General features: G+C 40.5%; 1 protein-coding gene across 2 annotated transcripts in view; it reads left to right on the top strand.

The window, feature by feature from the left end:
- NSUN2 (NOP2/Sun RNA methyltransferase 2) overlaps positions 1-6778 on the top strand; it is a 1231765-nt gene extending 1224987 nt beyond the window's left edge. For both annotated transcript variants that reach the window (XM_044065403.1, XM_044065402.1), the window contains exon 19: positions 5934-6778. In XM_044065403.1, coding sequence (XP_043921338.1) covers positions 5934-6318 — 385 coding nt within the window. In that variant the 3' untranslated portion in view covers positions 6319-6778. The remainder of the gene's footprint in view (positions 1-5933) is intronic.
- Positions 6779-13537: the final 6759 nt, after the last annotated feature.

The following is a 13537-nucleotide window of genomic DNA, read 5'->3' as shown; positions in this document are numbered from 1 at the left end:
CAAAGATCACTGGATGGTAACTTTAGATCTCAAGGAAGCTTACCTTCATGTGCCAATAAGACTAAGTTGCAGGAAGTATCTGCGTTTTCGAGCTGGAAATTCTCATTATCAGTTCTCTGCATTGCCCTTTGGTTTATCTACTGCCCAGAGTATTCACAAAGGTTCTGGCTCAGTGATAGCTTACTTCAGGCTAAAGGAATCCAAATCTATCCTTACTTGGGCGACTGCCTGATTCTGGCTCAAGAAAAAGAAGATCTTCTACAGCATCTGGAATATGTCATAGCAGTGCTAAGATGCCTAGGGTATTCTGTGAGCGAAATAAAGTCCAGTCTAGTACCCTCTCAAGACATGTGCTTTCTGGGTGTGAGACTGAATACAGCAGCCCAGATGGCCTTTTTAACCCCGGACAAACAAAAGAATCTTTCCAGTTACTTCCATCATCTATCTCTTCAGTCCGGGCTGACTGCAAGGACAGTCCTTCAAGCCTTAGGGTTCATGGCATCTTGTATTCTGGTGCTTCCCAATGCCAAACTGCATATGAGGAAGCTACAATGGTATCTCAAAATCTGTGGACACAGCACTGCCAGGATTTGGACACTGTCATTCAAATAATACCTTGCATTCAAAAGGAATTTTTGTGGTGGGCTCAGGAATGTCACCTAAACAAGGGACTCTCTGTGACCCGGCCAGAGGCAAGTCAGATTCTAACGACAGATGCCTCAGATATTGCTTGGGGAGCTCATCTAAATGGAAAGTGGATACAAGACAAGTGGCCTGCCAGACTACAGCATCTACATATCAACATGAAAGAGATGTTAGCAGTTCAGTTTGCATTAATTGCTTTCAAGGAGTTACTTCTTCCAGGGCAGGTGTTGATTCTAACAGACAACACAACTGTCATGTGGTACATCAACAAACAAGGGGGAACACATTCTTACCCATTGTGCAGACAAGCAATGATTTTATGGGAGACTGCGCTCAGTCTGCAACTAACTCTTCAGGCAAGGTTTCTGCCGGGAGCACAGAACTCCTTAGCAGATGTATTAAGCAGACAAATCATGGATCCCCAGCAGTGGAAACTGGATCTTCATGTATTTCAAAATTGACAGTGTCATGGGGAACTCCAGACATAGATCTGTTCGCTTCTCCACTAAACCACCAGCTGCCAAAGTTTTGCACGAAGGGATTTCATCACACAGCTTGGAAAGTGGATGCTCTTTCTTTCAGTTGGAAAAATCTTCATGTGTATGCCTTTCCACCTCTGCCTCTTCTTCCAAAGGTGCTTCTAAAGGTCAGACGAGACAAGCCAAGGATGATTTTAATAGCTCCAGATTGGCCTCGGCAGCACTGGTACCCATTACTGAGGAGTCTGGTAAGGAAGCCTCCATCGCCTTTACCCTTGATTCCACACCTGTTGTCTCAGAGAGACGGTCATCTGCTCAATGTCAAGCTTCACTCTCTACATCTAACAGCCTGGCATATTCTGTTTTGAAAGACAGCAGGTCTCAGCTTCCTCAACAAGTTTTAAATGTGATTATGGAAGCCAGAAGACCTAGTACAAGGAAAGTGTACGCAGAAAAATGGAAGAGATTTTTGTTTTGGAGTGCAGCAAACAATTTGGAGATTACTGAGCCAAATTTGAGTGTGGCTCTTCAATATCTTACTGAGTTACTGGACAAAGGTTTGTCTTTCTCTTCCATTAAGATTCATGCTGCAGCAATTTCAGCTCACTATGATTGTGATCCACCATTGGTTTCGCATCCTTTGTTCAAGCAATTTCTTAGAGGGGCAAAGAATATAAGACCCCCACGTAGAGCTCCTACTCCTGCTTGGGATCTCAATTTTGTGTTGGAGAAACTTACTCTACAACCTTTTGAGCCTGCGGCTACTGCTGAATTGAAATACTTGTCATGGAAGACTGCTTTTTTGTTGGCCATTACTTCTGCAAGAAGGGTTTCTGAGTTGCAGGCCCTTATGGCAGTGGAGCCTTTTTGATTTTCATAAGGATAGGGTATCTTTACATTACTAATCCTTCCTTTATGCCTAAGGTGGTTTCTAGTGTGGCTTTAAACCAAACTATTCATTTGCCTACCTTTTATGCAGATCCCCAAAGTAAAGGGGAAAAGATTTTGCACACTTTAGATGTACACAGGCTATTGCGTTATTATTTGAGCAGGACTAAGGATTTTAGGCAGTCTCAGCAGTTGTTTGTTTCTTTTGCTTTGAGTTCAAAGGGCAAGCCTGTGTCAAAACAAACTATTTCTAGGTGGATTGGGTGTTGCATTACATTTTGTTATTCCCATCATGGCAAGGAGATTCCAGCTGGGATTAGGCCTCATTCCACTAGGGCTACTGCCACTTCCACAGCATTTCTAAGGGGGGGTGGCAACTAAGGATATTTTGGAGGCAGCTACTTGGAGTTCAGTGCATACTTTCTCTAAGCATTATCACCTTCCTCTCTACTCTAAGTCTAGGGCTGGTTTTGCCACAGCTATTTTGCAAGGCATGTTGTCAGTTCCTGCTTCCTTATGATTTGCCAGCCTCCTTACCTCTGCTTTGGGATTCTACCCAATAGTTAGGACTGCAGCAATGTGGAATGAAGAACATAGTACAGTTTGTACCTACCATAAATGTAGATGTTCGAGGATCCACATTGCTGCAGTCAATTTACCCTCCCTCCTTCCCTCTGTGTTTAGGGGTGGTTGTGTAGGTGAGGTTATATTCTGCTAATTGTGTATATATTGTATATATATTTTTTGGTGCAGGTATTTTGGGAGTTTTTGGTTTTTGGCCTTATCTTTTCAGGGTCTTCTGACATCTGGGGCAAGAAAAGACTGAGGATATGACGTCGGTCATGCGCATTAGTACCCTGACGTACTGACGTCAGTCTAATGCGCCCTGACCGACGTCAGCCATATACTTTGGTATTCGGGCCGACTGGACAGCGGACTACCCAATAGTTAGGACTGCAGCAATGTGGATCCTCGAACATCTACATTTATGGTAGGTACAAAACTGTACTTTTTGTCCATCATCCAAAACGGATACTTCATGGTATGGAAATCCCTTCCTCCTTTTCGGGCGTCCCTCAACTTCCTCAGGGACAGTTTTCTTTCTTCCAAGAACTGCTTCAGTGCCTTTTGACCCAAAGTACCATTCAAGCTGTGCCCCTTTGCCATGAGGGGTTTTATTCCAGAATGTTTCCCTATCCTGGAAAGGAAAGCACCTGGAGACCCATTCTGGACCTTTTTCATCTCAACACCTTTCTGAAGGTCCCTTTCTTTCAGATGTCTCTGTTTCCTCTTCTGCTTCCTCAGGCTATCCTGGTCTCCCTGTATCTCAAGAATGCTTATCTTTACATCCCCATTCATCCCCTTTTCAGGAGGTTTCTGCATTTCTCAGTCTCTTCCTGGCATTTTCAGTTCTCTTCTTCGCCTTTTGGTCTTTCTACTGCCCCAAGGGTTTTCTTTAAATGCCTTGCTCCTGTGATTGCTTTTTGCAGGATGAGAGGGTTTCATCTTTCCTTATCTGGATGACCTGCTCATTCAAGCTTCCTCCCCTATATTGTTTGTCTCTTGCAAAGCCTGGGATTTACAATAAACTTCCAGAAATCAGTCTTCATTTTTTCTCAGGATTGTGTTTCTTGGTTGCATGTTCCAGACCACTCCTATGCTGGCTTCCCTGCCTCCTCCCAAGGCTGCTTCTCTAATCAACTTTTTTCAATCCATTCTTCTTCTGGTTTCTGTTACAGCCACGGAATTTCTCAGGGCACTAGGATCCATGGCCTCCACCATTACTATGCTTCCTCTAGCCAGACTTCATATGAGAAAACTACAGTGGTTCCTAAAGTATTTGCTCCCTCCCTACTCCTTCCTTCTGCTCTGTTATTTTAATTTGTTTCTCCTCCTGGATGCACATATTCTTCCTACTTCCTTGGACTTTTGCTCCTCCTGGGGCTTTTCCATTTTGAGGAGTATATGTCCGTATGTCACCTTTATGCCCTGTTCCTTGAGTGGGGAGCATACGTGTGATGTCTATAAAATCATAAGGCTTTGGAATACTGGCTGGATGTTGGGCTACCCTTGACAGGGAACCCCATTGGTAAAGGATACTGCAACAGTGAAGAGAAGGACATTTACTGTTTACAGTTTTTGCACAACTATACTTACTCCCTCCTGCTGAGCATGACCAGAGAGGAATCGCTGGTACTCTATGTAGACCTTTTATCTCGGAAGAGAGGGTCAGTCATATACCCTGACCTAAAGACCTTGAATCTGAGAGGATGGATGATCTGGTGTGAATCCCTTCCCACACTTGTTTTCTGTGGATGTTGTACACATTTTAAGGATGGCCAGAAAACCCATTACCAAAAAATCTTATATAGCCAAGCCGAAAAGGTTCTATCTATGATGCAGATTGGTGGACAATAACCCAATCATGCTCAGTTGTCAGAGGTCCTCAGTTAAATGTTAGACCTTTTTTTAAAAAAGGCTGGTCTTGTAAATCCACTAAAGTGCATGCCTCAGCTATTTCTACTTGTCTGCTACTAAATTCTCCTCCTCATCCTTAGAGTCCTATGAAGAAGCACTTAGAGTTCTCCAGCTAAGACCAGCCAGGAAAGAGTTGACTGCTCCCTGGGATCTAATTTTTTATTAGAAAAACTTACCCTGCAGCTCTAGGAACCAGCAGCGTTTGCCTCCTTGAGGATGTTGACATGAAAAACTACATTCCTGGTAGCCTTGACCTTGACTAGCCATATCTCTGAATTGCGAGTTGTAATGTGTAAAGAGCTTGTTTTGGTCACAAGAATAGGGTCACTCTATATACTAACCCCAAAGGTAACAACAGAACTTTCACCAAGCCAAGCAGTAGATGTACCCTTGTTCTGTTCCCTCCCCTCAGAAACAAATGCAACAGGATTCTACCCACTTTTGATGTGCACAGGCAACTTTTACTTGGACACCACAAAATCAGACAAAAGAGTAGGCCAACCTTTTTTTTATGCCTTTTGCCAAGGGAAAGTAGGGAAAATCAGTAAATAAGCAGACCATTTCCAAATGGAATGTTAACTGCATTGCCTTTTGCTACTGTTACCATGGAAAGGCAGTCCCTACATTAGTCAGGGTCCACTTTTCCAGGGCTACAACTTCCACCACAGCCTTTCTAAGAGGGGTCTCTACTCAAGAAATTCTGGAAGCAGGAACTTTATCCTCTTTTCACACCTTTGCCAGCCATTGCAACCTGGGAACTGTGTTCAGGGCCAGGACAGGATTGACCTTTGCCATTCTCCAGGGAGTGGTGCCCCCTGGTCCTGTCATAAGTCAGACATCCAAGCTAGAATATAGCTCTTGGAGTAATCCCAAGAATCAGTACTGCAGTAGTGAAGTATGAAAAACATAGTAAAGTTGGGTTAGGAAGTATACCTTAACCCCAGCATAGGTCTGGGACAGATGAAGGCAGACGCTGCTGTGGAGCCTGAGAGATAATACTTAATGCCTAAGACACAAAAAATGGCACCAGGTGAGTATCCCTTATATCACCAATGTCCTGTTGTGGAGGTGGATGTTGTCCACCTGGTAATTGGGGGAAGTGAGTTTTCTGATATTCAGGTCAGCTTCTGACTCCTGCAGGCAGTAAATCCCAAGAGTCAGTAGTACAACATCTACTCAAACATCTAAGTTATGGTAAGTTCCTAAAACAAATATGATTTTCTCCTCTTCCTAAAAATAAAGTCCTTGACATCCATTGGTGTTGGAAGGTGTAGGTGGCTTTTTTCTTTTTTTTTTTTTTAAAATCATTCTTGGTGTCAAATTTGGTGACACTTTGGTTCCTTCACAGTGCAGTTATTTCCTCACTTTGAAATGTTGCATCATTTAAAATACTAATAAATTGTCGGGAGTTGTGAAATTAATATTTACTTTTATTGTGTTTAGGAAACCAGAAACCTTACAGTGTCCAGTTGTTTTATGTGGCTGGAGGGGAAAGACCTCAATCCGTGCTTTTGTTCCGAAAAATGAACGTTTCCATTATCTTAGAATGATGGGAGTTGATGTTTTTCAGGAAAAGGAGGAAGGAGATTCCAAAGTCTTGGATCAAAAAGATGGAGGTGCTGGAGATCAAGCATCTGAAGTAATGGATTGTGAAGATGACAAAAATATGGAAGTATCTGAAGAAGAAATTAAAGTGGAAAATGATGGAAATGAAGATATAGATGACAAAGGAGAAGTAGAACAAAGTGAATCTGAGACTTGTAATGAACATAGTAACACCACCCCTGAGGCTCAATGTCCTGCTGAAGCATCTGATAAAAAAACATAGTATTTGTTTTCAGAGAAAGTAATTACATCAGTTGACACTGCTCTGATACAGAGCTATTTGCAGCTGTGATTGCTTCCATCTGAAGCTATTTCAGTTTATTTGTCTTTTGACAGACAGCCTTATTCTGTACATTTATTTTTTGACACATTGAGTTTTTTGCTTAAGGCTTTTAGAATTCAGTGATTGTTTTTGTACTGGCAGCATCCAGCAGCTTGTTCCTGTCAGAACTCTTGTAATGATTTATTTTTATACCAAACAGAGAATGTTATCCTGCTAGGTAGATTGATTGCTGGACATGTATGGTTTCAGCTCCCAGTAGTTATGTTAATGGAGTAATATTTAAAGAATTTCTGGGCATCCCAAGAAGTTGTATTTTCAGACAGACATAAGCAAAAGTGTTTCCAGCTGTGTATGTACATTGTTTTGCTGTCAGGAACATATTAAATATTTTTCATCTTTCCTTTCTTTATTTCCTTTAACATTTTGTTGCAGGGCTCCATTTGAACAGCATCAGAGTTGCATAAAGAACCATATTTTAGCCATGGTTTAGATGTATTCAGTTTACTTAGTGTTTTTTAACTGTTTAAATGAGGATTTAGAAAGAGTAGTCATGCAGTAGTCAACTTGTCTAACACCAAATAACGATTAAGATGGTTATATTCTCTCTAATTCAGAGTATAGTTCAGAGACTGTGTATATCGTGTGCCAACCATTTGAAGTACTCCATTAATACTATTAGCTATTGTTATCAGTAATAGAAATTTCAGGTGACTGCAGCACACCCTAATAAGGTACATAGTGTCATGTCTACATATTACTCTTGTCTGACACCCTGAATGAGTTGTTGACTGAAAGTTTACTTGGTAATGTATATAAAGAAATCTTTCATTTACTGTTAATCCATTTAAGCTGAAATTCTCCATGGTCCAAGTTGTTTTTGCACTCCATTGCCAGTCTACTTTAAATTGCTGTTAGTTCCACAAACATGTATTTTATTTATATTAGTGACACATTTTATTGTCTCTGTTTGATTGTACTGTTGCATAAGTATTGTTAAACAGTATAGATGTTACTTAAAGCTGATGCACTATGACAGTGAGAAGTCTGAATAGATCAGTAACAGTGTGCTGACAAATTGCTTGCATACTATTTCACTGGTCTACAGTATCTTGCTGTATAGTTTATTTAAGCGTAGAATCAGATAATGCAGTTCATAGGTGTTAACTAGACTAATGACCACAAGGGCCTTTTTAAGCCTAGGCATGTATCTCAATTCTCTGACAAGTTGTCATAACCTTGGTAAGAGTAAGTAGTGGTTTGGGATATGAAACACTTACAAGCAGGGCCTGAGAGGTGAATCATTTACAGGCTGCCTGTGTCCGTTAGAGGCATAGGTGCCAAACCAGGGATGAATTTGTTGTTCCCCATCCAGTTGTCCAAGTTATACTTTAATTGAGTCAAGGAGGTACTGTGCTTCACATGAATGGGGAGCCTGTTCCAGAAAAGGGGTAGTTTCTTCTGAGATACATACTTGTCTCTCCAGCAGGTCCTGTTTATATCACAGGCAAGGTTTAAGTCTTTAGAATGGGAATTTTGGTGCTGTTTATTTTGCAGATATGCAGGAGGTCCATCAGGGTGGGGTCTGACAATGCCTTGTATTTAGTGTAACAATGACAATGGCAGTTTTTGTTTTAACAGGGCTAGCAGGTATTCTGGGCATTCTTGGCAGTCTACTTTTTGGTACCTTGAACTGCACATTGTACAGGAACATCTTTGCATCTCATTTCAGAATTGGTTGATGTTTTTTGTATTTTCACAAGTTGCTTATTACATGACAGAAAGCTATACAGAGATACCAGTGTTTTATAATTAGATCAGCAGCCAAATTATATCTGGGGTACACAGAGAACCACTTTAGTGTAGTGCCTGTCACCTAATATCACTTTATGCTAGTGCTGTTAGGCAGTTGTGCTGAAATTGAGTATTGCAACTGGTACATTGGGACTTGCTTCTGTTATTTGACATTATTTCTGAAGCAGAAAATATAGCTGGAATCAGTGAGTGGAGCAGTTATAAAATAAATATATATATATATATATATATAAAGTGTTATTTTGGTGCACTTTACTTTTAAAACTTGTCAGAATAAACTAGAGTAGGGCAAACCTCTCAACCATACTGAATTACTTGGTTTTTACCAAGTTTGCATCCTTTTGGTTTGCTTTTCAAATATTGCGCTGTTGAGCTGATGTCATCTCAGCCAGTCGGACTTGAGCTCCTGTAACTCACGTCATCATTTCTAGCTCATGTGGATTACTTGCTTGGTTTGGATATGTGAACTGGAAACGAGCTCATCTAGATTACTTGCCATCATTGGGGAAGCAGTTTTGTGGATTCATGTGGATTACTTGCTCATTTTTACTGGGAAGCAGCAGCTTGGGCGGGAGCTGCACTGGATCAATTAACTAGTTATCAAGGGACAAGAGATTGCTGCTCGTGTGTGTGTGTGTGTGTGTGTGTGTGCGCGCGCACGCGCTTTGGCTGAGTTCAATAATGCTTATGTTTAGCTGCTCTGTAGAGTTAAGTAATTCTTTAGTGAGAACGGTGTGTGGGTGTGCACTTTAGCTGAGTTCAGTAATGCTTCCGTTTTAGCTGCTTTATAGAGTTAAGTAATTCTTTAGCGAGAGTGGTGTGTGTGTGTTTGTGTGTGTGTGTATAGAGTTCAGTAATGCTTTTAGCTGTAGGTTTTTAGCTGCTCTAGTCTGTAGAGAGTTAAGTAATGCTTTAGTGAAACGGAGTGTGAACCTATTAGCCAGCCCTACTTAGTTATCAAAGCTGGAATAAAAATAAGTAAATAAAGTCTTTGTAGTCATATAAACTCCTTATACATTCTTAGAAAGGTAGTATAGCCTGTTGGAATTGAGCAGTTGCTGTTTAGAAGCAGGAATGCTGCTCCTGGTTCAACAAACAAGCAGGTATTTAATTTCTTTTGCTGTGGCTGAAATTATTCTAATGATTATGCTGTGGAACAGAACAGAGATATTTATTATGTTGTGGTTGAACTGAGGTATTTATTATGCTGAAACTGAAGATTGTATTATGGTGAATGGAGGCTGTATTATGCTGAACTGAAATGTATTATGCTGAGCTAGTAGGGCAGAACATGGTCAGTGGTTTTATTTGACATGATCTACAGGTGTCTGTTGGCCTGGATCTACTTTCATTAGATGAAAGTATGATCCACCGAATTGTACTTAGCCAAGCTGAATCCACCGAAGCTCCACTGCAATGACCGAACGGTTTGCCAAAGGGAAAGGAACCACTTGACCGCCATTGAAAGAAATGAAACAGAGGAAAAGTAAGCCCACCAAAGTGGGGGGCTTTGCCCCCCCCCACTTAAATATACCAACTCCGAGATTGCACTACACAGAAGAGAGGGCACAGTTCACCATGGTGGTCAAGTGATCCTTTCCCTGTGAAAGGAATTCGGCAGTCCGGTCTTTGAAGTGGAGCTTCGGCGGATTCAGTTAGAGTAAATACAATTCGGTGGATCGTACTTTCATCTAATGAAAGTAGAGCCATTTGTCTTGGGTGTTCCAGTAATGTTGATGTCTATAATGTGGTCATTTGTCCTTTTACAGAACCAACATACTAGTAGGAGAACAACACTGAGAAAAGTTAGGTCTTCATTCAGCAACTGTCATTGTATAACTTTGGATAATGGAGCAGAAAAATAATTTCACTAGCATGACTTCTATTTGGTTTAAGTAGGTAACCCAGAAGTGCTTTATTTGGAGTAAGATGAGATCTGGTTTGACCCTGAGGCTGTGGAAGATGCATCCTTTGTTGCTGCACATTACTCATTTATAGGTTTACAGGTTCATAGGTTAGTAGTAGGCTAACTGCCCTTGTGGGCCATTTTAAGCCTAGCTAATTACCCCATGTGAGAATCAAACCCTGCACCTTGTGTTTATAAGGTAAACACCTTAACCATTATGCCCACCTCCCATCCTACAAAGTTATATTGCAGTTTTGCATTGTGGTACTACTCATACTGCTTTGGGTTGAGATGGTTAGAGAATAAATCGGGCCTAATTCATGCTTCGTTTCTTTGTCCTTGAATGTGGTGCTCAGTCTGCAGACAGGAAAAGGGCCCTTAGTGCTGAAAAGGCAACTTAGCTGTTCATTTGTGGCATTCGCACCTTTGTACTCCAGCCTTTCCTTCAGCAGCTTTGCTAGTGCATTCTAGTGGCTGTGTAGTGATGGGGAATAATAAAGCCACTAGAAGATAGTTGATCAGAATGTATAATGAGATAGTGAACTGTAAGACAAAAACAGAAAATTTTATTTGTGGAGGTACTTGGAGAGTAAAATATAAATATTGAGTTAGAAAGAATGTATTGGTAACTGTCACTGCTGCAAACAGGTGCAGAGTTTTTTTTTTGTGTGTAAGAAATGGGCTTGTCTATTGTCTTGGAGTGATGACTTGGTTTATTTAATTCAGTTATTCATCAGGTAAAACCTCCTTTGGTCCCAGTTGCCTCTTGCCTGTAGCAGTCTGTGAGTAGTGTCTGGCGGTTGTAAGTGGTCTGCTTGTAGTCGCAGTCAAATGGGGAACGAGGGATTCAGATACATGACTAATGGGTGAAGCCAAGTAGTACTCATAGCCTTTACCCTGTGTACAGAACTGCCTGATAGTTCTAGTAGCTACATTTTACAAGACAAAGCTGAGATTGGTCATTTGGGTAAGCAGCTGGTATCTTTAGGGGCTGAGATAAGAAACTTGAGGGGAATAATGTAACATATAGAAAACCACCAAATAAGTGTTAAAACACACCAGACTACAAAACCAGCGAAAAAGATGCCACCAATCTTGTATTAAATAGTTTATTCACACTGAATAACACTCTGGCACCTCGGCACATCATTCCTGGAGTTACAAAATATGTCACACCATGCATTCATATATACACACACACATATTCACTTAAATATAATTAATTAAACAATCATCTAATTAATCAACCGTCAATTAAAATAATCATATATACATTTTAAAGAAACACTCTCCAGTTACATTCACTATTTAAACCTGCTGGAGATTGTGTATTAAATTTTAAAATATATAAAGTTTCTTTATACAATAATTTCTTTTTCATCAACACCATCTTTTTCTGAAATATGTTCCAAAATACAAGCTTTTAACAATGAAAAGTCACTGCTATGACAAGTAAAAAAATGTAAAGCTAAAAAATGTGAGCATTATTATTTTTCTCTAATTATTTTTATGCCTCTAATAGCTTGAATATTCTTTTAGTCTCCCCTATATAAAACAAATTACAGGGGCATGACGGAGCATATACCACTGATTTAGTTATACATGAAAAAGCAGAAGTGGAACAGAATTTTACACCATTTATTTTTTCAAAGCTTTTGGTAATGTGGAGGCAAACCGAACACCTTCCACAACCTGTAGGTTTAAATTTTTACCAGGTGAAACAAATCCATTGTGTACCACCATGTCTTTAATATTTTTACTTCTCTTAAAAGAAATATTTACAGTTCTACTAAGATTATTTTACCCCTTCCATATTAAATAGGGCCAATAATATCTAATGACATCAATAATTTTCCCCACTTAAAATATACAGTAACAAAATAAACTTTTCTACACTCATGCACAGTATTAAATTCTTTTGTTTATCTTAATTACTAAATACTTACTTAAATGATTACTAAATAATGTAACCTCTCTGAATATAAGCATATATTTGAGATTTGCATTATGTTATTGTGCTGTAGCAGGACTTTTTCAGATGTATGAGCTTGTGTCCATTGTATGCTGTATTCCACTTTTCCCATTATATTTTGTGCAAGCATACAAGTCCAAGGTTTGAATTCTGAATATAACATGCTTGATTTGATGACTTCAGCTTCTGAAATCTGTTGTCCCAAAACAGGAAATTCCGGTACAGCAGCTATTGTCTCTCCAGTATTCACAGCTTCTGGGTTGTGGACCTCTGATGGGAGCCTAGTATTGGCTTCAGAATATGTTGGTACTGAGTAAGAGCCATTCCTTACAGCTTATAGGCTGACAAGCTTGATATACCCCTTGTTTCTGTGTCATTGATTAAGTGCGCACGGAGGAGCTAATTCCAGCCTTTCAATACAAGGTAAGCAAAGGCAAGCATCCAAAATGATCTTCTGTGAACCTGTGAATGGGTAACATGTTAAAATTTGTTGAGTAAACTTAGCAGTGGATATGTGCATTTAGATTTTTTTTTTTTGCTTCTTGATAGGTGTTGGAGTTGTGTATAAGAGTCTTTTTATGGGAAGCCTCCATATGACATAAAGGGATAAAGCACTAACTGCATCTCAAACTGTGCCCAACTAGTGGCACGTGTCTAGATGGACTGGGTTGGGTGGATGAGAGTAAACTGGCAATGCCCATCCTGGGGGGGTGGGGTGGTTCAGCTTGCTGCATTGGCTGCACCTGTGTGAGTGCAGGTGTATTACCCTCAGTAAGAAGCCTAGCTTGCATAATGCTGTAGGCCAGGAGTCTCTGCATATGTGGGTAGTATGCATATTCCTTCGTGACCCCATTCAAAAGAGGCCTTGATCACTGGCTGGCAAATCACAAATTCACCCCCAGCCTGGCCCTCGTGTCTCTGATGGACAGAAGTTGAAAAAAGTAAATTAATCCCCAGCTAACCCCCCACACACACATACACAACAATCCTTAATAAAATATACCCCACCATAGAGGTGCCCAGGGAGCTCAGGTTGCACAGCTAGGCTTGTAGATAGTCTGGTGGTCGTTAGCCTAGTATGAACCCATGAACCTATAAAAGTAGATGTCATGAAGCATGTAAGCTGTTGAGATGGTGGACAGTCTACAGAATATGTGGATTGACCTTGATCCCTTGCACCTTAGTGTGACCACAGCTGGGGAAAGAATGTGTTATTAAAGCTCTCCCCCAGACTGGGAAAGCCTAGTTCTTGCCTTCATGGATGAACAAATGGGCCAAGTGGGTTCTGGAAGGAGGAGTCATTGGGTCAGTCCTATGACTCCAGTAAAAAGGTCTGTTTAAAAGGAGTAGCACTTCTGAAGGAGAAACAGCCTATTATTTCTTTAGCAGTACTGACTCTTTTTCACGTGAAGTTTTATGTCTGTAACAGAGAACTGGAGGTATAATTTATGTAAATCATGTTCCTAGTG

This window comes from Protopterus annectens, chromosome 3.part0 (genome assembly GCF_019279795.1).
Source record: "Protopterus annectens isolate FY-2018-M chromosome 3.part0, PAN1.0, whole genome shotgun sequence".
Lineage (NCBI taxonomy): Eukaryota > Metazoa > Chordata > Ceratodontiformes > Protopteridae > Protopterus > Protopterus annectens.
This window is presented reverse-complemented; position numbering and strand designations above follow the sequence as displayed.